This window comes from Taeniopygia guttata, chromosome 4, assembly GCF_048771995.1.
Source record: "Taeniopygia guttata chromosome 4, bTaeGut7.mat, whole genome shotgun sequence".
Taxonomy (NCBI): Eukaryota; Metazoa; Chordata; class Aves; order Passeriformes; family Estrildidae; genus Taeniopygia; species Taeniopygia guttata.
In genome coordinates, this window is record NC_133028.1 from 25,345,343 (window position 1) to 25,367,855 (window position 22,513).

Sequence of the window (22,513 nt, forward strand, 5' to 3'; positions counted from 1 at the left end):
TTTTCTCTAGGAAAGCCTTTCAGCAATACATGCCCATCACATGAGCAAGTTATACCTTCAGACATGCATCATACAATACATGGAGCATTTGAGCACATAAGGCTATATTCTCCTGTAAAGCAACTAGATCTAGAAGAAAGAAAAAAACATAGTCACCACAAATATACCTGTAAATAAAATAAAGAGACTTGGTACTTTTATTCCTTACACTATTAGAAAAAACAGCATCCTCCTAACACTCAGCTGGACAACCTGCAGTAACTCTTTCCAGATTTTTAATAAAATTAAACAATGATCAATTCCAACCTGATTTGAATTTTGAGCCATTTATACAAAGCCTTTATCTGTTATTTGATCCATTATGAAATTTGTTGCTTATGGAAATTCAAGACTATGATCAAGCCATATCTGTTAGAGGTTGCACTCCTTTCAGTAAGATACATCTCCCACTCTTTCATCTTTACAACTCTTTACCCACTTCTCCACACTTCTTCATTCTTCAATTGCTGACACTGAACATGTATATCTGATTAAATGTATCAGGACCAAATAAAAGAGAATATATTTATGTTTCCTATTTATTAAACCCATTAAAATCCTTTTTATAGAAGCCTTTCTACAAGAGCTTCTTGTCCTCTTCTTCTGTGACCAGTACTCTGAAGTCCATTATTTTATATTAGTGTTTGAAACCTTGCATATATGAAAATCCACGACACAACAAAATACAGTGGAATAAACTCAAGATCCTCATTTCAAAACTTGGAATAAAGTATTCAATTATTTTCCTTATTATTTATACAAGACTTGCCTAAGACACACACATGCACATAATGAGAACCACACATCTGCATTCATGTAAGCATTACAGACCATTTGCTCTTCACATATGGAAAAATGGTGTAATAAATAGTAGAAACCGTAAATTTCTGGTGTACTCTTCCCTAGTGTTACTGCTTTTAACTTTTTTTACATACTACAATCAAAACTCCATCTGATTTCAGAAAAGTTTAGAGTAGAATTTACAAATTATCTTCTGCATTAAGTGAGCTAGGAATATCTTTCTCATAGTCTATATAGGTCAGCTCCCCTCCAGCACTGCACACCCTTCTGAAAACATTAATATTTTTAATTGAAAAGCTACCAACTAAGATACAAAAACTAAGCTAAAAACTACTACTTTACTCTGAATAAAGCTGCAGTGCTTTTTCTACAACTTCTGAGCACCAAATGGTGCCTAGAGAAACTGTGGTGCCTCAATCACGGGGAAATATTCAGGAGACAGGCCTGGACATTCTGCTCTAGGTTGCCGTGTTTGAGCAATGAAGCTGAACAAGACAACCTCAAAGAGCTCACATCCAACCTCAACTGTTCTTTCATTCTACACTGGCTTTGTTTTTAAAGGTGATTTCCCTAACATCTAGTAAGAATGAGTTCAGTGATTCATAAATCAAAAAACAGCCTACTACAATTATTCACACACAAAGTCAGGTGTTTATTTACCATATGTACAAGTTTAAATACATTAATGCTACAAATACTCTCTCGTTCTTTATTAGCATGGCACTTTAGATAAGGTAACATACAATGCCAGCAAGATGCCTTAGTTTTACCAGGCACCTGTGCAGTCACTGCCAAAATTTTACAAAAACAAATATGGCACATGTTGTGATTTTCTTCCAAATGTCTATAAATCTTTAGTACTAAAAGCAACAGTACATTAGGTTTTCATATCTTTGGTCAAATAGATACAAGAATTTATTATATTTATTGAAGGATTAGTAGTTCATTTGGTCATAACACTGTTCTGACTTCAGTATTTTACAGCACCAGAACCTTTCCACTTTGCAGCAAACACATTTTCCCGCAAATCATTCAGGGAGCCACCACCAGCAGATATTGATCTGAATTCCATCATTTCAGTTGTAAGACAACCTTCAAAAAGGAGAAAAGGAATGAGATTAAAGCTGGTTAAGAACAAAATTTAAGTAGCCTATGAAAAGAAGCCTTTTGCTTTCTGTTTTGGTAGAACATGCAACTGTGAATAAGCATCTTTCCTTTGGACAACACATCATTCCTCTCTCAACTCTCTTTTACAATCTCACAAAACTATCACTTAAAATAACTTTCTTTACCCTTTACTGCACTCAAACCATTCTTCAGATGCCTGTAATCAAAAAGCAGAATAGCAAATCCAGGTCCGTGAGATTCCTTCTGCACAAACCAGAGCCAAGTTAATTCCTTCTCGTGTGCTCACAGAAGTATGGAGATGACCACATCCCACAGCTTCCCTCAAGCAGAACAAAGAGCATGTGAACACTGAAGTCTGTCCTGGAAGAATCCTTGCTCTTGTACTATTTTTATTTCATTTGCAGGGAAGAAAATCCACAAGGAAGCAAGCCGTGAAAGCTCTTAAGGGCTATAATTTCATGTAAACACCATTTTCTTCAAACTGTCATTTTCCTTAGCCTTTTCTATTAAGAAATCTGAGACCCTTCAGTGTCTCAGAAGCCTTATAGCTTCACTTGAAATTCTCTTATTGGGTCACTACACTGTAATCTTTTTAACTTTCTTCCTGATTCACTATGCCATGGAAATTAAAGAACTTAATATGAACCAAATAACTCTCCCAGACACAGACATTTTGTGAAGCTGAGGGAAACATGGGTGTTCTCACCAATCCTTCAGCATAGGATACGGTAATCATATTAAATTAATTAGATTTAGTCTAGATATTAGGAAGAAGTACTTTAAAATGAGTGTGGTGAAACTCTGGACACAGATGCCCCACCCCTCAGTCAGGCTGGAGTAGTAGTTCTGAGCAACCTGACCTAGTCAACAATGCCCCTGCTCATTGCAGTGAGCTTAGACTAGACAACCTTTACAGATCCTTTTCAACCCAAACCATTCTGATTCTATAAATTCTGCTAAAAATAAATCAGTATCTAACAAGTCAGGAATAAAAGATTAATCAGTAAAAGTTACCTTATTAGCAGCTTCCAGTGCATTTATTAGGTTCTGCAACTCTTCCTTATTCATCTCTATAGAAATTGGCTTAATTTCACCATTCTCTCTCACATCCAAATCAAGATTGAGGAGTGGCATTTGCAGCATGGAGATCTTATCACTGGAGAGAGCAAGCTATGCAGATTGACACAACAACAATAAGTATAAGATGGAGCCATTAAATTTTTAGTCTTTCATACTATCACATCTGTACTTGTAATACCAGAACAAACATCAGCAGGACAATATTAACTTCAAAGAAGTCATCTCTTCTGTTTTCAGGGTTTTTTCCTCCAATATTGGGATTTTTGTTTGTTAGTATCAAAAATATATTGAATAAAGATCACCCTCTTCACAGACTTGAAAGTGTCATATACACTTGCCAAAACCAATTTGTTAAAATTCTGGGCTACCACATTTTGGTATTCTAGGTGAAAACAAAGGATACATTTGATCATGGCTCTATATGAATTACTTAGATTCCAAAATTACCATATTCAAATAGGTCTTCTAATCAGCAAGAAGGGTCTTACAGACTGGGCTTGTTGGGAGGAGGAGGAGATGTTTATGCATTTTTCAACACTGCAGCTGATCAAACATATTGTCAGATATCCTATTAGACAAACACTGATGCAGGTTATATGCCAATTGTGCTTTCTTTTTTATTGACTACGATACTCACTCTGGCATAGATAAGGTTTTTAAAATGCATTAAAATCAAAGATCAGTTGACAGTACTATAGGTTAGTATTGTACAGACCAATCTTTAGAACAGAATACAGAAGAGTTTAATCATGGCAAGCGAAGTAAAAAATTATTACAGCTCAAGGGGGAAAAAAAGTGGTCATAAGCAAAATAATAGCTCAGACATGTACCAGAAACTGCATCACAAAATAGAAAGAAATTCAAAAATTTCTCTAGATGAAAAATTTAAAAGAAGCTACAAACAAAATACAAGAGTTCACATATGGCCATATTTTTGTTAGCAGTAAATGCAGTTAGCAGGAGATCAAGCCCAGTAACAGTTCATCTAAAGTACATGATGATGCCACATCTGCTCTTGCAAAAACTTGTCTGTTTGGGGCATTGTTCTTTGATTTCCAAAGGTGTTTGCTGCAGAAACTATGGAGCACTCTTGTAAACAAACACGGAAAACTATTTAACAACTCTGCATATCTGTTTAACAGCTCTCACAGTCTAAGCAAAAATATGAACAATGTAAGTAATGTTTTTAAGTCTTTGATTGAGCTTAAGGTCTTCATTACCTCAAACCACCATCCTAACTGAGGCAACTCCAATATCACTGGTTTATTACCAAAACAGGAAGTCTAATAATAAATTATTTCAAACTAATTATTAAATGTCCATTGCAAAAATACAAACATTTGAAGAAAGTCAATAAAACTTATCCTGAATCAGTGAACTCATCTTAAAATTAAGCATATATTTTTTCTTCCTTTGAGAAAAAGCACTTTTTATTCAGGCCTCAAAATCATAACAGCATACAAAACTTTCAGGTGTTCCAAGTGCTATGTGAAGAGCACCAAGTTTCCCTGAGCAGCTTTAAAAGAAAAAAAGGAAAAACAAAGTAAAAGAAATTTTTAAAATTTACATTTTCAAGTTTCTGGCAAGACTTTGATGTGTTTTTGCATCAGCCATTAACATGCTTTTGCACTACTTACAAAAATCAAACTGCTCTGCAGAGGGAGCAGGCCTAATGGGAGTGTATCAAGTTACTTCTCTGTTGCAGAACATTTATTTCAAACAATATCAAAGACACACTCTCACCTTTAACTGCCAGTCAAAATCCTGCAGCTGGGCAGAAGAGATTGCATGTACATTTTCTACTAGGGCATTCCTGATTTCTTCCTTTCTACCTTTCAGACATTTTGTGATTGCTTCTTGATAATCTGAACTTAACTCCATTATCTGCTGAGCAGCCTACAAAAATAAAAATTAAAACCGTGATTACTTGCACTATGAACCACAGAATTAATATGTACCACCTGCAATAACTAAAATATCTAAGCTGCCCTTTGTGGCTGCTCTCTGTCTTTAATAGTTAAGAGTCAGTGTTTACCAAAGCAACATAGAGAGGAAAAAAACAGAGGAAAAAAAATAATTTAAAAAAGACACCAGAGAGCAGAGGTTTTATCAGCCTTCTGACTGATATGCCACCCTGAAATCAAAAAAAAATCACACCCCCAAACAACTCAGGTATAGGTCTGCAAGTTTCTCAGGACCAGGGTAGAGACTAGATAGCTCAGCTCAGCTGAAACAGAAACACTGATGTAGGGAGGTCCCCCAGGCTACACAGGTAGCCTTTCTTTGACCCAGCTGCTAGCATGTGGTCAAAATACAAGCAATATGCAAGAGATGAGAATTAATATTTCTAGTAATAGAACAAGATTTTTGCGAAGGTCATACCTATATAATGCCCTGAATTACAGTCCCTGTACCACATGGCCCTCCATTCACACTTAAATTTTTTACAAGATTTATTTACATACAGTCAGTATTTTACACCACTTCAATGCAGTACTAATAAATAAAGAAAACCAAACAAGAAAGTGAACTGGTTTTATTGTTAATGAGCAGTATTATAGACAAGGATTTAATCTGGGGATACTCAAAATACCAATTTAACAAGTATCCTGTGATATTAGAAAAATATTTAAAAATCAGTGTCTATTTAACTTTTAGTTGTAGAAGTCCTGCAGTGTATCCCTAGATGCTGCTTACCTTCTACCTACTTAGGCTGAATCCACTACCATTCAAATCCTACACTATTAAAATATTTTATGATTAAACAAACTACAAAACAAATCACTCCAGTCTTGATCTCCCCAAGTCAAGGCTAATCAGTGATGAGCCCTTACCTCTTCATCAGACATATTTTTGCCAACTGCAGTTTTGAAATACGTCGTAGTTTCTTCTAAAACCTGCATCCATTCTGACAAGCTCCAAACATTGCCATAATCCTGGTATCGAGGGTATGCACGGCCACAGATGCCATCAACTATCTTATGAAGGAACTGAAACGATGTGATACATAATTTATAATTCTCTCACGGTGTAATCCATACGAGATTGATCAAGCACTTCAATTTATCAACCCTCCCTCCACTGGGAGGGACTACCTCAGTGCATCCAGTCTGCAGCCCAGACACCGTTCAAAAAAGCCCCGAACAGGAACTCCCTGAATGTGAACAGGAACCCTCTGAATGTGAACAGGAACTCACTGAATGTGAACAGTTACTCTCTGGATGTGAACAGGAACCCCCTGAACGTGAACTGTCCTCCCTTCTCCCCTTAAAGGCAGTTCATGTGAACTGAGTTCACGTCAGTCCAGTTCACATGAAGCATGTGAAATCATAACGTGCTTCACATTCACCCAGGACTTAGATGCAGAACGAACAGCTGTGAGCACAGCTACGGTCCTGCCGAGACGCCGAGCCAAGGTGGCCTCAGCCACCCGCGCCCCGGCACCGCCGGGCCGCACAGCACAGCCCAAGCCGCGCATTTCCGAGCCCGCGGGCCGCCCCAGCATCCCAAAGCACAGTCCTGTGGCACTGCGGCCCGGCGGGAGGCGCGGCCCGCTCCGCAGCCCCGCGCCGCCGGCGGGCCCTGCCTCCCTCACGGGTGCCCGCCCGCGGCGAGCCCCGCCCGCCTGCCCCGCCCGGGGCCGCGGGGAGCCCACCTGGAGCGCCCGTTCCGGCGGGAGCTTCTCCAGCGGCCGCGCCATCTCCCGGTACGGTACGGCCCGGCCCGGCCCGGCCCGGCCGCCTCGTGACCGCCCCGTCGGCGCGCATGCGCACGTGCCAACACCCGCCCTCCTCCGCGCCAAGACGCGGGTTCGAGCCCCAGCCCGGCGGCGCGGCCGCCCGGGGTGTTTGGGCATGGAGCGCGCCCTGTGCAACCTTCGGTCAGACGGCGAGTGAAGCCGCAACCCCTCTGATTTTACATGCTTTTATAGGCAATAACTCTTAAGCTGGTTTGCATTCTGCCTGTCTTGCAGCTTTGCTTTTTGACCCTTAACAGGTTAAATTTGCACTTGGTAGCAAGAGAGGAAGATCAAGACTTAAAACGGCCACCATACCTGGGATATTAAATCAAATTGAGGAAGTCAGGAGGAACAGACTGCAGAAGCCCGTGTTGCTTGTACAGTGTTTACCGTGAAGAGCTCATATTTTAAATAATAGCCAGACAGTGGAGGAGGTTTATGTAATAGGTTTTTGCATTAGCAGTGGCTTTTCCATGTGTTGAATTCACTGAATGTGAATGCAAAGAATTAAAATCGCCTTGATTGCTTTTACGAGAAAACCTGTAAGAATTCAAGTCATAGCAGGTCACAAAACTGCACAGAGACTATTATACCTGTAGGCAGACTTTATTTCACTGAAATCGCAAGGCTAATTTACTGTCAAACAGTTATGCATACATACTGGGCTGTACGAATAGCAAAGCAGCTACAAGTGCGATGTGGTGGATAGAAGGTCTGTGTAAAAAACCCAAGCTGGTTAAGTCAGTCTGCAGCACAGCTTCTTCACAGCCAGGTACGTGGCTGTGTGGGAATTATTTGGTGCATGGGAGTTTTGGAGAAGAAATATATGGGGAAGAACCGACTTCAGGTTTTGCTGACTGAAAACTTTCAAATTCCTCCCATTTTCCTTAGGGTTTGCTACTGCTAGTAGATAAGGTTTTTAAGAAAATTTATTCAGTGTTATTATGGAAAAAAATATTCAAAGCTGCTGTTTAAAAGAGTAGATGAAATTTAAAATTTTAAACATTATATTCAATACTAATTTTCTTTATTCCCCTAGAATTTTTTTTTTTTTTTTTTTTTTTGTTTTTTTTTTTTTTTTTTTGTTAATTAAGCGGGAACGTACCTACTTTGACTGTACTATGTTGTGCGCTACAAAACAGAGCACCAGGGGGAGCGGCTGCTCCAACAATTTAAACCCAGAGACAACAGGAGAAATACGAAGGTTATCCAGACTTGCAATGAAGTAATCTACGAAATAAAGAGAAAGGTAGTGAGTGTCCCACTTGGTTGAAAGGGATCAAATAAGTGAAAAATAGAAGAGAGCAAAAATGTAACACATGACGACAGGAACAGATAGAAGAGGATAGAAAACTGTCATTCCATGTGACACTATCCCAGTGAACATTTTCATAACAGCTATTTTTTTCCCAGTCTGAAGAATAAAGAATTTCACTATGCATTTTTCACATATATGTAGTTTAAAAGTAATTATTTTTGATTCAGCCTATTGGCCCATGAGAAGCAAAGTCAGACTGCTCGAGGAAACCACAACTGGGTTATAAATCCATGTTTTGCAGCTCATATTCAACTGCAGTGAAGTAGGGGATATAAAATTGGCCTTTGGCAGTTTGGATTTTGTTTGGATCTGCATTATTTGGATCTGCCATCAAGTCTTAACCTTTAAAAATACCTGGTTTTCATGCCTCTGTACCAGAGCAGTATCAACCCACACCACCCCTTGAAGTTAAGCTCTCAAATAACCACAAAATCAGGGAGGGAAATTTGAAGAACAGTAAGTACATAGGCAAGGCTTTCAGAGCAGCAAGGAAAGAAGCTATTTTATGAGAGAAAAGTGTAGAGTGAACTTCACATTTTTTTATCCACATTGCTGATGACTTGTAGAGGGGTTTATTTGCTTATAAAGATAACCCACAAGCTAAACTACAGTAATGAAACCCATTTTAAGATCAATACATTTGTTGCCCTTGTTTTTGGAAGAATGTCACTAATTAAAACATTGTGAAATAACTTAATAACCAGAGGAAACAACTATTATATGTTACTATAATAATATTATAATAACATATATTAATCATAACAATATAGTAATAATTATATATTAATATATAAAAAATATAATCATTTCTATAAATAATGTGTACATAATATAGTAGGATAGTGTTTTACATTGCTCTAAGTATATCCAGCTGGGGAGAATATCCAAGCACCAGTATAAGTGTCCCACAAGGAACTATTAAACAGGTATGTCAAAATAAATAAATAGGTATCTGCAAATTTTACCAACACAAAGGGGTAAAATTTTACCAACACAAAGGGGAGAATAAAGGCATTTTTTAAATGCAGAGCAAAATCTGAGACTGCAGTTGAGATTATGCTGAGCTAAAGGTGGGTTGCTGTGGAGAAGGCAGGTCCCACTGGCCCCCTAGTCCCTGTTGCCAGCTCTGCTTCCTCTCCCTGACCCTCATGCCTGCACTAGGGTGCCTGGGGCTGCAGGATGAAACTGCAGCTGATGTAGATGAAAAGTAATTTTATTTTTGTTTTTGTTTTTTTTGGTTTTTTTTTTTCCATGGGTTAGATTTCCACTGCGAACAGAGCACCACTTCTAACAGAAGTGACCTTTGTGGTTGGGACTGAGGGGTAAGACAAAACTACCCCTTCTGGTAGCCCATACATAGGAGAAATTGGTTGACACATGAATATCAATCAGTGAACTTTAATTATTAAACCAGGAACCTTGAAAATTTTTGTAGACACTTACATATACTTATGGTCATAGTGATATGCTGCAGCTGAAGGAAATTGAAAATAACTTATCTCTATTTAATGTTTACACTCTGATGGGACAGTGAAGTTCATAGTGAGGCTGAATGACCATGACACTGATGTGCATAACATACTTTATCACCTATTTGCTGTTCATAATCTATAATCATAATTCCTTCCAAATGACAAATCTGTTTCTCAAATAATTTTACTTATAAATTTTGAACATATAAAACCATGAGAAGTTTTGGTTCTTTCAGTCCCTATTCAGTAAATATAATACTCATGAGACATGAGGAGTACAGTGTGTCATGCATACTGTGGATAAAGTCTGTGTACAGCTTTACACTTGTCTCTATCGTGTCTCCTTTTTCCAGTAAGAGATGTAACAAGAGGAACTTTCTTAAATGTTCTTGAATTCACTTCTCACTGATATTTCAAAATCATCTTATTGGTTTCTGTAGCACTTCTGTCCTTCCCACAGACAGCATTGAAGAACTAGCAATAGCTCTGAGGGACATGCCTGTGGCTCAACACCCCTTACAGTCCCAGTTTATACACTGAAATTTGTACTGCCTTTCACAGACAAAAGCATACTGAAGAGATCATTCAAAAGAGCTCTACTACACTGTAAGATCTTGAGAGAGAAGTGCTATTGTTGGAAACACTCCAAGCATACTTGGAAGTAGCAGAAGAAAAGATATTGTACACATTACTTGAAATCAGTTAATATTATAGATTTGTAAAACATCTGTTCTATGTATCTCTCAACACCTGCCTGGCTGAGGTAACAGAAGGGACAGGAGCTGGCGTCACACCCACTGTTCTGCAGGACAGAGGCAGAGGAATAGCTTAGACTAGAAAAGTGACATCCTACGTACTCCAAGGAGCCTGTAGCTGGCTTGAGCCAAATACCCACTAAAACAACAGCTCAGAAGACAAACTGGAGTCAGTAGCTGTGACTCTGCTCATGAATACCACTGGTCACCATCTCTTGTAAGCAGCTGGGCACTCACAGACCTACCCTGCTTCTCCTCTCCGGTCCCCAAGGAACACTTCTTTGCATAAGCTTCTTTGATTGGAGAGGGAGGAGTCTTCATCTTCCGTCCTACAAGAACATTATGAATATTCTCCTAACTCTCCTTTCTACAATTCAGACCCTTTATTTCTTATCCCATGTTTAGGAACATCTAGAAAGTTATTTTTATCTTCTCTGTTGATACCATCTTATAAGGAAAAATCTATTGTCGCCATTTCTATCCTTCTATGTACCTTTCTTCATATTTAAAAATTCTAGGTGAACTGAACACCAGGCACACATCAGGACTGGGATTTTACTCACAATGTTCAGTTCTAATTATTGTAATGTCTGGAATTCAAAATGACAACAACAGAAAATTAGCAATCCCTTTTAGGGCAGATGTAGAAAAACTAAGCCAAAACACTCCCTTGCTTTTCCAAGCCTAACCTTAAGATTTCAGTATTAATAGTGAATGGTAAGAATGTGTCAGTGCTTTTCAAAAATTTTTGAACATCATAAAACAGAAAAGAAAATGCCCAGTAGGTAGAGTATGGTAACTCTTAACCCTAGTAGTAAACAACAATTAGTAGATGCTGGAATATGCTGCATAGCAAGATGTACCAACACGTCATAATAGCAGTGGGGAGAAAGTATTCCTAAAATAATAAACACCCGACTACAAACATCTCATCTACAGAAGGACTTCATGGTCCGTATTTATTATATAACTGTGTTGAGAGCTACTATTACAGCTACTATGGATTTTATTTTTATCACATCATATTTTGAAATGAAATGAAAACAGCAGTTGGTGAAAGTTACACTGGCAGTACTCTTTTTCTGCTGACAGAGGTTATTTCAACCAAGGGCATATAAAGAGAAAGTAACTATGACAGACTAAGAAAAAGCAGTTTGTATACAGATACATCCATAGTGAGGCACAGAAGTGCTTTTTGACTAAATCTCTTCGAGGGCAAATAAAGCCAACTTCCTTCCAGGAATTCCTCACAAAATGGCCTTGTGATTTAGAAGTCTTTCTCAGTCTTGTCAGTCTGTGTCCAGCTTGGCAGCACATTGTATTAGCCAGACTTTTTTGGACAATTTTGCAGTTTCTAAATGATATGGAACAGCTTTTCACATCTCTACTTCCTACTGCTCTTGTCTTTTCCATGGGAAATAACAATGTAATAGGCTTCTCCAAAAGATACCAAAACAAATACTATGAAAGTAACACCTTTTCTCAAAGCTGACTATTCAAGTATTAATTTGAAAACTAGATTTTTAAACACAATTGTCAGTGTTCTGGACAGCTTCTGCATATTTACCAGCTTTTCAAACTTTGCTAACTCTTGCTGCAGTTGTATGACCACGTGACCTGTGACCTTCATGGCTCCTGCAACAAGTTGTACTTTGAATCGTAGTACTGTACTTATATTACTGTAATTCCCTTTTTTTTTTTTTTTTTTTTTTTTTTTTTTTAATCTTGAGAGTGTCTCAAATTAGCAAAGACACAAAAAGAAGAGAGGCACTTTTTTGTGTTGGAAATTTTCTCATGGCTTAGTTGCTGATAAATAAGACACTCTACCAATCCAAACATCTCAGCTTGCCTATGTGTAATTTTTCTCAGTTAAAAAAAAAATAAATTCTAATTTTCCAAAAAACACTACCAAGCATCTAAAAAAGTCTGGAAGCCCTCTAGTGTATGCACAAGTGCAAGAGTTTTGTACATAGGAAAATGCTACATACAAATAGGGTTTGCTGTTGCAATATGAATGGTAAAAAATGCTATTAGGAATAATGAATAAAATAATTGATCTTATGTGGGTGACAATGGTATTTTGATTACTATTTTGCTCACACTAAGTTTTCAAAGGGTTGATGTTATTACATCAGGAGAGGTATTTTTAATTTTCAGTAAAGTAGCTGACATTTATAATTTAGAGCTACTGTGGAGCAAATTCTAGAGAAGAGCTATCTAGAAAATTTGTTTGCATTATGAAAACATGAACTACTTGTTCTTCTAGATGATACAATAAAGAATGTAGTAAGAAATTTTAATTTCACAATTTGGAGAATATTTCTAGAGAAACACTGAGCAACTTAAACCAGAAAATTTACATTTATGTTAATTTTCCTAGTTTTCCTTAAATAATTCTTCTCCTTATATGGGCAAAATAAAGATAAAATAGAAATTTTTCACTTGAAAACAGACATGTGTTTTCCTTTTGTTATTTACAATGGAATATATGACAAAGTTCTAGCAAGGAGCAGTTGGTTTAATATTGTCACATAGTGCAGGTTACAAGTAAAACCTAAGCATTCTTCTAAATTTGAACTTGACCTACAATACATGTGAAAGTATGAATCTCTCTTGTCTTTACCATGGGTATGGCTTTTCATTAATTCATCTTGGATCTCTGATGCACTGGGCTCACCAAGTGAATCAGAAACATCCATGTGGTAACATTTCCTCCAAGTTAGCTAAAGATGTACTTGTGCTTTGTCTCAGATTTGATCTATCTTTATTTAGACTTTATCTTGGTTTACACTGGCTCTAGAAGGTGAAATGATCAGATATAATGTCTGCTGGGCAAAGTTTCACCTTCAAAAATGTTTAACTATACATGAACCATAAAAATTAGATTTATTTTCAGTGTGGTGTCTTGTGAACACTTTTAACCTGATACTAGGTTTCCTAACCTTAAATTTACCATTTTATGAGAAACCAGCATTGGATTTTCCCTTGTGAAAAATACCTGAGAGAATCCAAAGTCTAAGTGGTATCTTCATATCTACCTACTGGATTATTTTTATTTGTTCAAGAAATGGATATAGTAATTGGGACATAAGTAGTTCAGTTAGACTATTGGCAAAATTTGCTTGGCAGGTTGGAGTCACTGTCCAGCAGAAATTGTGTTAGAAAAACTACAGAAAAACTTGAAAAATATTATAACACAGACAGTAATTTTATACATTCAAAGATAGAGAAAAAAAGCAACAGTTACTAAATATTTTGTTTGATATCACTGACTTGGGTCCTTTTGTTAACTGATAAAGTGGTTTGATAAAAAGACAGTGTAGAATTAAGGTTATTTGTGGACCAGATAAATTCAACAAGTCAACTTGCTTCTATATCCAATGAAAAGGAAAGTACATAAGTACATATCATAGGTGCATATCAAAAGTGTTTTGACACACAATTAAACTGCAATAGTGTAAACCAGCTAGTGACAAGTTAGATAGATAAGGCTGAAGATGAGCCATGGGAAATTGCCACATCAGAGTAAACAGAAAAAGAAGGAATAAAGCAATTTTCCAAGTGCATCAATCTGCCTATGTGCAATTCCACTTAGCTGAAACTACTTTCCAATCATACACACTTTTCTATCAGTCCACAAGTATCAGCATTACATGGTGTTCCCTTTTTTTCAGGATTAGTTTTGTGTCTTCTTATTCAATGGGCCTGTGTTAGTTCACAGGGAGTGAATATGGATTGTTAGAAGCTGGAGACTCCCCATAGATTACCACCTCAGCTTCTCTATTGGATAAAGTAAAAATGTCAGGATAAGACGTAAATTCCTGAGCAATAAGCTGACAGTATCTCATTTTAAATTATTTTCTGCTTGTCTTGTTAATTCAGAGCCTCTTAAAAGTCAAAGACTTTCATATTCCTTGTTAAATTCCAGCTGATAATTACTTTCTTTGGGATAGATAAGATGAAAATCTCTAGAACAAAAAGTCTCATCTTAGTGTCTTTCAGGATGGAGGTTCCTAGTACACACAATGCCAGACCACAGTGAGTGACAATCAGTAAGTCCTATCCCAATAATAATAACTGCTACTGACTGCTAGTAACTGCTCTCCAGAACTGGCATCTAATGCCAGTTTCCTGATTCTTTCCACTGCGCAGTTGCCTAAACTTAGTGGTATAAATCACGAGCAAAGTATGAGGACTACATGAGTAAGTATTAGTCAGTTATTCCCTTAAAACTTGTCTACACAAGCTACATCACAGCAATTCATCAAAAATTAAGGTCTGAATGGATTGTTAAACTGCATTACACCTTGGGCTGGATACTTTTATTCAAAATTTAGTTAGCCTTTGGTCAGTTTGATATGATTCATTCTTATCTGGTTTACTTTAGCAAAACAAAGGTGGATTGATAAACACCAGGAACGAAAAGAATTATTTAATGGAAGCAGTAGTCACTGCTGGTATATGAACAACTGTGTATGAAATTGAGTTTAGAAGCTACAAGATAATTCTTAACTCTCACAGCAACCAAATTCTGGGACAATTTTTTTAGTAGAGTAATATGAGCAAAATACCTAACTAGTTTTAGAAAAATTCAGTCAGTTTATGAAACAGATTGTATGGCATCCTTGCAATTACAAGGATTTAATGACCCTGAAAATGCCTTTCAGGAAAGTTCCCACAATAATATTTTCATCCAAATCTACCTCTTTCAAGATTTCAATATGTACATAATTTACACAGAATGTATTTTGCACAATAAAATATTAAAACAAACGCTTAATCTTTCAAACTGAGCATGTAGACTCAGATTCACTAACAAACACTTTCATGTTGTGGTGTTTATTCTCCCTTGTTTCAATTTTTTATTTGTAACCTGAAAGCAGTAATACCTTCTTGTCTCACAGGGAGCAGTGAAGGAAAATTCATGACTATTTATAAAATGCTCACTCCAGTGATAAAAACAATCTCCTCCCAAGGAAATCAATAAACCAGTACAGATCTATACAGTGTATGGTATATAAAGGCTATGGCCACACACAAACTAGAGCAGATAAACAGCTGCTTCTTCACTGTGTATCTGTCTTCCAGGGGTCTTGCCAGGAAATATATCTGAGGATCTTGTAAGAAATTACCTTAGTGATAAGCACAACAGACTGCTTTAATTTGCACTGGCAGCACTGCTTAGGACTCTAAACACATATTTACCAGCCAATGACTTGGTAAACAATAATTCAATGTAATTTAAAATTCAAGGGATTTTTTTTTTCTTTTTCTTTTTCTTTTTTTTTTTTTTGTGAAATTTCTGCTCCATTTAAATTGTTTGAGTTTACTGCAGAGCTAAGGACGTAAAACATCTGAAATTACTGGGTAATAATTAATTCCCTTTCTGGCTATAAGTTATTATTAATATGCCACCACATCTTCAAATGCATTTGAACTAGAGTGGCTATCATAATATGTCACTATTTACCTGTAAATACACACTGGATCTCTCAAGTACACCCCCTCCCCCAACCTCATATGAATGCACTAAGCTGATTACACACTGCAGTAATGATAACCATCAATGTCTACAACCCCAAATCCCCACTGGCACTGCTGTTTATGTGGATTTGGCACTGGAATCATCACTGATGTGAGTCTCCTCTGGGGAAGAGATTCTCCCAGAGAAGAATCATACTCAGGTTTTCACATTCCATTAACTTGAGGTGCTCTGGGAAATGTTTGATAGCATGCTATGGCAAACTTCCCTCTTCCTTTCAGGTTTTCATTGGAAAGTTTTCAGTCTGCCAACATGTTTAGTTGGCAGTTCACGAGTTCCCCTCTTTCATGTGTCCCAAACAGTGCCTGTATGAGCACGGCAGGCTGAGTTGTTCATGCTTGTACTTGCAGAGTTATTGCAGCTATGAACAGACAGAGAGTTTGAAATACACGAAGAGCTCTGCAACTGGTGTGGAGTCATCAACAGCTCTTGTGTCATTGGACTTAAGTCAGGGAAATTCCTGATACTTCAGTAAAGTGTGGAGGGGTGCAGAGCACACATGGTCACTTAAAGGGTTGCACCACGATAATACTTACTGGATTTAGTTATGAAAAGTATTCACAAAGATAGGGAAGAATAATCCAAGTTCTTATCAGAAAGACAGCTACTGAAGAAAAATGTACTTCTAATATCAAAATTATTTTAGTACCTAAAACCAATACTTACAGGGTATTCACATCTCATCAATGACCAAAGTGTTGAGAAACTTCTAATTTAAAAACATATTTGTCTTCATATCATCACAAAGATAACAGAATTGTCATTATTTTTGTTTTCATTAGTGGTGATTTCCAGCAGAGAAGGCACCATAGAGAAGTGGTTTAGGGCACGTAGTGGCATTAAGATCAGAGTGGAATTTGATTCACTTAGCTCTTCTGTGTGACTCCAGAGCTGGCCTGAAGCAAAAGGTAGGACTGACAGGTGAGGATCACATTCTTTTGGTAATAGCCACTACACTTCAGGATGACCTGAATTTCAAAGTTTTCCTTTTTCATGTGGCAGTTCAGGAGATTATATAAAAAACACTGCAGATCTCCGGGGAAACAAAAAAAAAGGATATATCCGTGTGGAGGATGTGTTGTATTGCTCTGGGGAATGGTTTTTCCCTCCCCAGAGACCCCTGTAGCTGTGACCATGTTAGTTTAACCCTTCCTTTCTTGACCCAGTTGGCTGGGAGCCAAGTATCCTTCCTGTACTGAGCCTAGATAAGGCTTTGTCCCTTCCTTGCTCCCTCTCTTTCCCTCTTCCTCCCATGGAATAAACATCTTGGACCACATAGGGGGTTGGAGCTTCTTTTGGAATCTTTGCCTTGCTCCTGAAATACTTCCCCCCAAGGCCTCACCGATCTGGGCTAGCCTGGTAACTTTGCGGGGCTGTGCGGGATAGGTATCTCAAGGATGTTCAGTGTTATTAGCTCCACACAGAAAAGCTATCAGTAATATTTCTCAATCAAGCATTATCTCTGGGGACTATGATCTTTGTAGTTACTTTTCCACAGGATACCTGGGAAAGGACAGTTTAATTACATTTCAGGCATGCTGGATGGTTGCTTTGCATGCTTGGAATCAAGACCATTCATACTACTGGATAATTGTACAGAAGGACAAAAGTGCAAATGTGTATGTAATGGCCAAGTCAGGAGTCAGCAATGCCTCCAACTCACCTGATCAGCCTTACCTCTCCAAACAGCTCACATGCTCTGCTTCAACACATCTAATTAAAGTGCACAGAGTGCTGCACTAAGGCAGCTGTGCTCTTTCTGGCAGCCAGGGTAGCTCATTTACAGCTTGGTCAGGTATTTTTGCCTATGTAGTGGCCTAATTGAGGCAATTGTTATTGCTGCACAAACAAGGCGAGCAAAATAATGCCTTTTATAGTTGCAGGCTTTCAGAATGGACTGTCATGCATCAAAAAAAAATGAATGGGAAATGTAAGACTCTGAATACTAATTATTTACAGTTACAGTGGGATTACAGTAGCTGTGGTTGGTGACAAACTATGTGATAGGCTCATCTTTTTCAAACATCTCTGTCAACTTGAATGTTCCAATAAATCAATGGTAACCAATTAAATCACTTCAAAGTAACTGGGTTTTGGCAAAGCCTGTTACCACCTTATGTCTTGCAGCAGCTTGCTCTGCCCTCCCCAGAGCCGATTCCCCTTTCCTACATCACTTGAGCCAGCAAAGTTGGTAGATCCAGCAAAGAAATAGAACTCCACATCTTTTTCTGCCAAGAAGAGCTTATGTAATTTCAAGGCAGTAGTTACAGACTTCCTTCATGTAGAATTTTATTCCATTTGACATGCCAATATGTTTTGAAATTTCTACTAGCCACATGGGCACTCCAAAGAAGACCATCAACAGCTGTTCACTGAATGTAACCAAAATGTTTTCAGTGTGTGGTCAGGGTGCAGGACATGCTAGAATGCAGGAAACAGTGGAAAACAATGCCATGCACATAGATGGGAAGGAGAGCACAACCGAGTACCACTGCTCAGCACAGCCCTCCCAGCTCTGTGTAAGGAATTCATTGTTGACACTGGACAAGTACTGGTAACCCCAGTCTATTTCAATGGGGACCAAGAGATCTGCAGGTAACATTTCCTGGTGGATTTTTTCTTCTTTCTTTTTCAGCAGAACAAGGTCTTGAATCAGGAATCCTTCCACTTTTATGTAAAAGGCCATGTAATTTCATTTTAAGAGGCAGCCTTCAAAAGTGCCCTGGAAGGCAGTAAGATCAAAAAGGACAATATGGAACTTCACAAGGGCTATTGATGAAAAAACTCACTGAAGTTCCTGAAGGCAGTGATTTGTTTAAGAAAATTTGGGCAGTTTCCAACAGCCAGAGGTTTACTTCCTAAAAAAACAAGAGGAAGTGTTTGCTAACCTTGATTAGCCCAGCGGCTAGAAAACGTGATGTTTATACAGGCCAAGCTGCCTTCACTGTTGTAAATGACTGTAAAAAAGTAAGAGTATCAGTTTCCCTTAGAGCTGTCAAGGGTGTCAGGTTCTGTATCAGTCATACTGCTACCCCAAACTCTGCCTGCCGAGGCCTTAAGGCAAAGAAAAAACAAACCTTTAAACAATAACTAACTAAGCCTCATGGACCCTATGGCAGAGAGCAAAGCTCCCTCACCCAGAGGCGTGGGGCGTGCGGAGGAGCCGCTGCTGGAGGGGTCCCCGGCCGCAGCTCGGGCCGGCGGGTCCCGCCTCAGGCACGCCTCGGGGAGAAGGAGCAGAGCGGGCCCGGGGCGAAAGGAGCGGGCGAGGGCCGGGGCGGGCAGGTGGGGCGGGGGCGGGGGCGGGCGGGGCCGGGCAGAACCGGCGGGGCGGGGCGGGGCGGGTGGCGGCCATTCCCCGGGGATGTGCGCGGCTCCGTCGGTAAGTCCGGAGCGGTTTCAGGGGGCAGCTCGCCCGTGGGGTCGGGTGCGTGGATGGTGGCGCGGGAGGACAGCGGTGCCGGGCCGCGGGGCGAGACGGGGCGGGGGAAGGGCGGGAGCAGCGGCCGCGGCGAGGCCCCTCAGCCCGCCCGGAGAGCGCCGCTGGCACCGGAACGGCCCCGCCAAACTCGGCCGTGCCTGCAGCGTCGCGGGTGGTGGAAGAGGACGAGTTGTGGGTTTATGTTTTTGAAAGTCCCCTGGGCCACCAATGACCTCCACCCCCGCCGCTGTATGTTCATCTCCTCGACTTTGCCTCCAGAAACAAAAGTCTTTGTTTTAACAATTCGCGGTGGTGACTGAGGTGTCAGCTTTTTTACTGCTTCACAGATTCATGACAAGAAAGTAGATTTAAATCCATATAAATCGCAGGGAAATTCCTGAAACTTCAGGAAAGTACGGAGGTGTGTAGAGTGCACGTGTTCACTCACAGGATTGGATCACAGCAGTAGTTACTGAACTGAATTATAGAAAGTATTCACAAAGATGGGAAAGAATAATCCAAGTTCACATCAGAAAGACAGCTACTGAAGAAAAATGTACTTCTAATATCAATATTACTATTATTTTAATACTTAAAAACAATACTTATAGGATATTTGTGTCTCCCCAATGACCATAGTGTTGACAAATCTCTTATTTAAAAACATACTTATCTTCATATCATCACCAAAAGTTAACAGAATTATCATTATTCTTGTTTTCATTAGTGGTGGTGTCCAGCAGAGAGGGCATTAAGTGGTTTACCTAGGACTGGAGTGGAATTGAATGAACTTAGCTCTTCTGTGTGACTCCAGAGCTGGCCTGAAGCCAGTGCTCGAGACTGAATTTTTACACTTAGTGTGTGGGCACTTACTGCTTACAGGAGCAAAAGGTAGGACTGACAGGTGAGGATCACGTTCTTTTGTTAAGTGCCACTACCCTGGGTGATCTGAATGACAAAGGCAATAACCAGAGCTGATATATGTTTTAATGAAAACTAGACTGGAACTGGGGCCAAGTGCTTTACCTGAGTACTCAAAGATACTCTCTAATCAGAATTCCTGTCCCACCTTGGTTGTGCCAATGTGAGTACTTTCACAGCTGTAATGATGGATTGGGAAATCTTTGAGTTAGTAAAAGGTCTTGCAGATCAGTGAGAACCAGGTTCAGTAAGTACCAGACTCATTATGAAGGAGTTTACTCTGACTGACTTCCAGGAGTGGAAGTCAGAAGTGAGAACAGTTCTTTTCAGTGTTAACATTTAACACGGTGCAGCTGCTCACTGCAGTGATTCTCTAGTTCTTAGATAGTTTTGGGGTTACTAGGGTCAGAATTTCAGCATTCTTAACTCTTTGCATATTTTGTTTTTAGGCTTCTACGTATTTTGGCTTCATTTTTATTAATAAAAACTTTTTAAAGATACACATTTGTAGTTGAGCCCTCAATTATTGTAGGTTATTTCTCACTTTCAGGTTTGAAATAACATCTCAAGAGTATGTTTTAGAGTCTTACAGGAAGTCTCTAGTGGTTAAAGTGGATTCACAGGTTATTCCTGTCAATATATCCCCAAGCAGTAGGCAGGTTTTATTGCTCTGTGCCAAATCTGATTGTCTTCCTGAGGGTGTACAAGAGTTGGTTTTGTCAAAAATTCTCTAACCCTGCAGCATTAGACCTGAAAACCTCAATGGATGCCTTGGAATTTATGGAACTTCTGAATAGCTGATAATGTAGGTGTCTTAGTAAACCAGAAGAATAGAAAAAATTAGCCAGAAACCACCTCATCTAGGATTGTAGAATTTTAGGAACTCAAGTACAGTTTCTTGCTTTAATAGGTTACTTTCAGTATAAGTTTCAATGAATATGCAAGACCTTATCCACACAAAAAAGTTTTGGCCCTTTAAAAATCAGTAATACTGCCGATATGGATCCATTTCTCTTAAAGTATTTATGGTAGCATAGGAGTGTACACAGCTACAAAAAGAAAAAAGTAAAATCACATTCTTCTGCATTAGATGAACACCAATATAAATTCTTAACATGGTCCACACCTTAGTCTAACTGTGAAATTCATGTGAATTTCGCACATAGCAGAGCGTCTGTAGTGACTAAATGCTGCTTGACCATTATAAGCTAAAGATATACCTGTGTGGAAAGACAGTCATAAAAGAGTAAGACTTAAACTGCAAGGTTTTGGTTTACAGTTTTGAGACCTATGTGGCACATGAGAACAGGGCATAAAGCAGAACATTTCTGATGGAGAAAAGGATGTAAAATATTTTCACAGATGATCACTCTCCAGCAGTCCTCAGATTTATTTTGGAACTATTTCATCTGAAATTTAAACCTAAAATTTGGTAGTGTATGGTTTGGTTGTGTCTGTTGGTACAAGATCTGATTAGCATCCTAAATAACTTTACCCAAGATGAAGGAGATTTTCTGGTTTTATACTGCTTTATATTTTTCTGCTTCTACTCTGTATTATGTTAACCAGTATTACTGCATGGTTTACTATTAAGTTATCTTGCACCCATCCCTGTGTCATGGCCTTGGCACGTCTTGGGTTTTAATGCATCCTGCTGATAGTTATTAATTTGTGAAGGGCAGTTGACGGCTGGCTTAACATACTCGTAACCAAGAAATTTCCTTTCTAAGATCCAAGGCTTTTCAAGGCTTGCAAAGTTTCAGTGCTGCCCATGCTAATTTAGATTTTGTAGGTAGGAGTACATGGCTAAATACTGCCGCAGCAATTGATTTTTCATACTAACATCTGCCTTCCATCTTAATTCAAGAATTCTTACACCTCTTTTATAAATATATCTCTGAATATATGGTTGCAAATGACTACATCGTTTTCTCAATTTGAAGTTTTGATTCCTGCAGGTTTTTCGCTGTTTGTCCCATAAATTGACACCAAAAATCGTTTATCTATATCTATTTGGCATATTAGAATGTCTCAGGTGATTTCCTATTGGCTTGCAAACATGTGACAAATTTGTGAAATTGCATGTTACAGAGAAAGTAGCAAACCTTAGGAGAAAAAAAGTATTTGTTCTTCAGAGTGTAAATTAATCTCCAGGCCCTGGTTCCCTGAAGCTTCTTCATTTTCTGCTAGCTTCTGAGCTTTAAAAGATGGTTAGGAGGCATTTTTAATTTATCCTGTACGGTTCTCTCAGTGTAGTGATGAAAGTGCTAGTGTAGTGTAGTGAACCTGTGCAGTAA

At 38.8% G+C, this 22,513-nt stretch overlaps 2 protein-coding genes across 5 annotated transcripts in view; one reads left to right on the top strand and one right to left on the bottom strand.

The window, feature by feature from the left end:
• Nucleotides 1-1,468: 1,468 nt before the first annotated feature.
• Nucleotides 1,469-6,843, bottom strand: COMMD8 (COMM domain containing 8). The gene is made up of 5 exons (XM_030271006.4): nt 6,704-6,843; nt 5,883-6,038; nt 4,792-4,944; nt 2,983-3,138; nt 1,469-1,932 (listed from the first exon to the last, which is right to left on the bottom strand). Exons 1-5 carry the CDS (start codon nt 6,746-6,748, stop codon nt 1,912-1,914), a joined length of 531 nt encoding a protein of 176 aa, XP_030126866.4. The 5' UTR covers nt 6,749-6,843; the 3' UTR covers nt 1,469-1,911.
• Nucleotides 6,844-19,202: 12,359 nt separating this feature from the next.
• ATP10D (ATPase phospholipid transporting 10D (putative)) overlaps nt 19,203-22,513 on the top strand; it is a 38,630-nt gene continuing 35,319 nt past the window's right edge. For all 4 annotated transcript variants that reach the window (XR_012055581.1, XR_012055580.1, XM_072928142.1 and 1 more), the window contains exons 1-2: nt 19,203-19,256; nt 20,023-20,199. The gene's annotated coding sequence lies outside the window, so the exon portion shown is untranslated. The remainder of the gene's footprint in view (nt 19,257-20,022; nt 20,200-22,513) is intronic.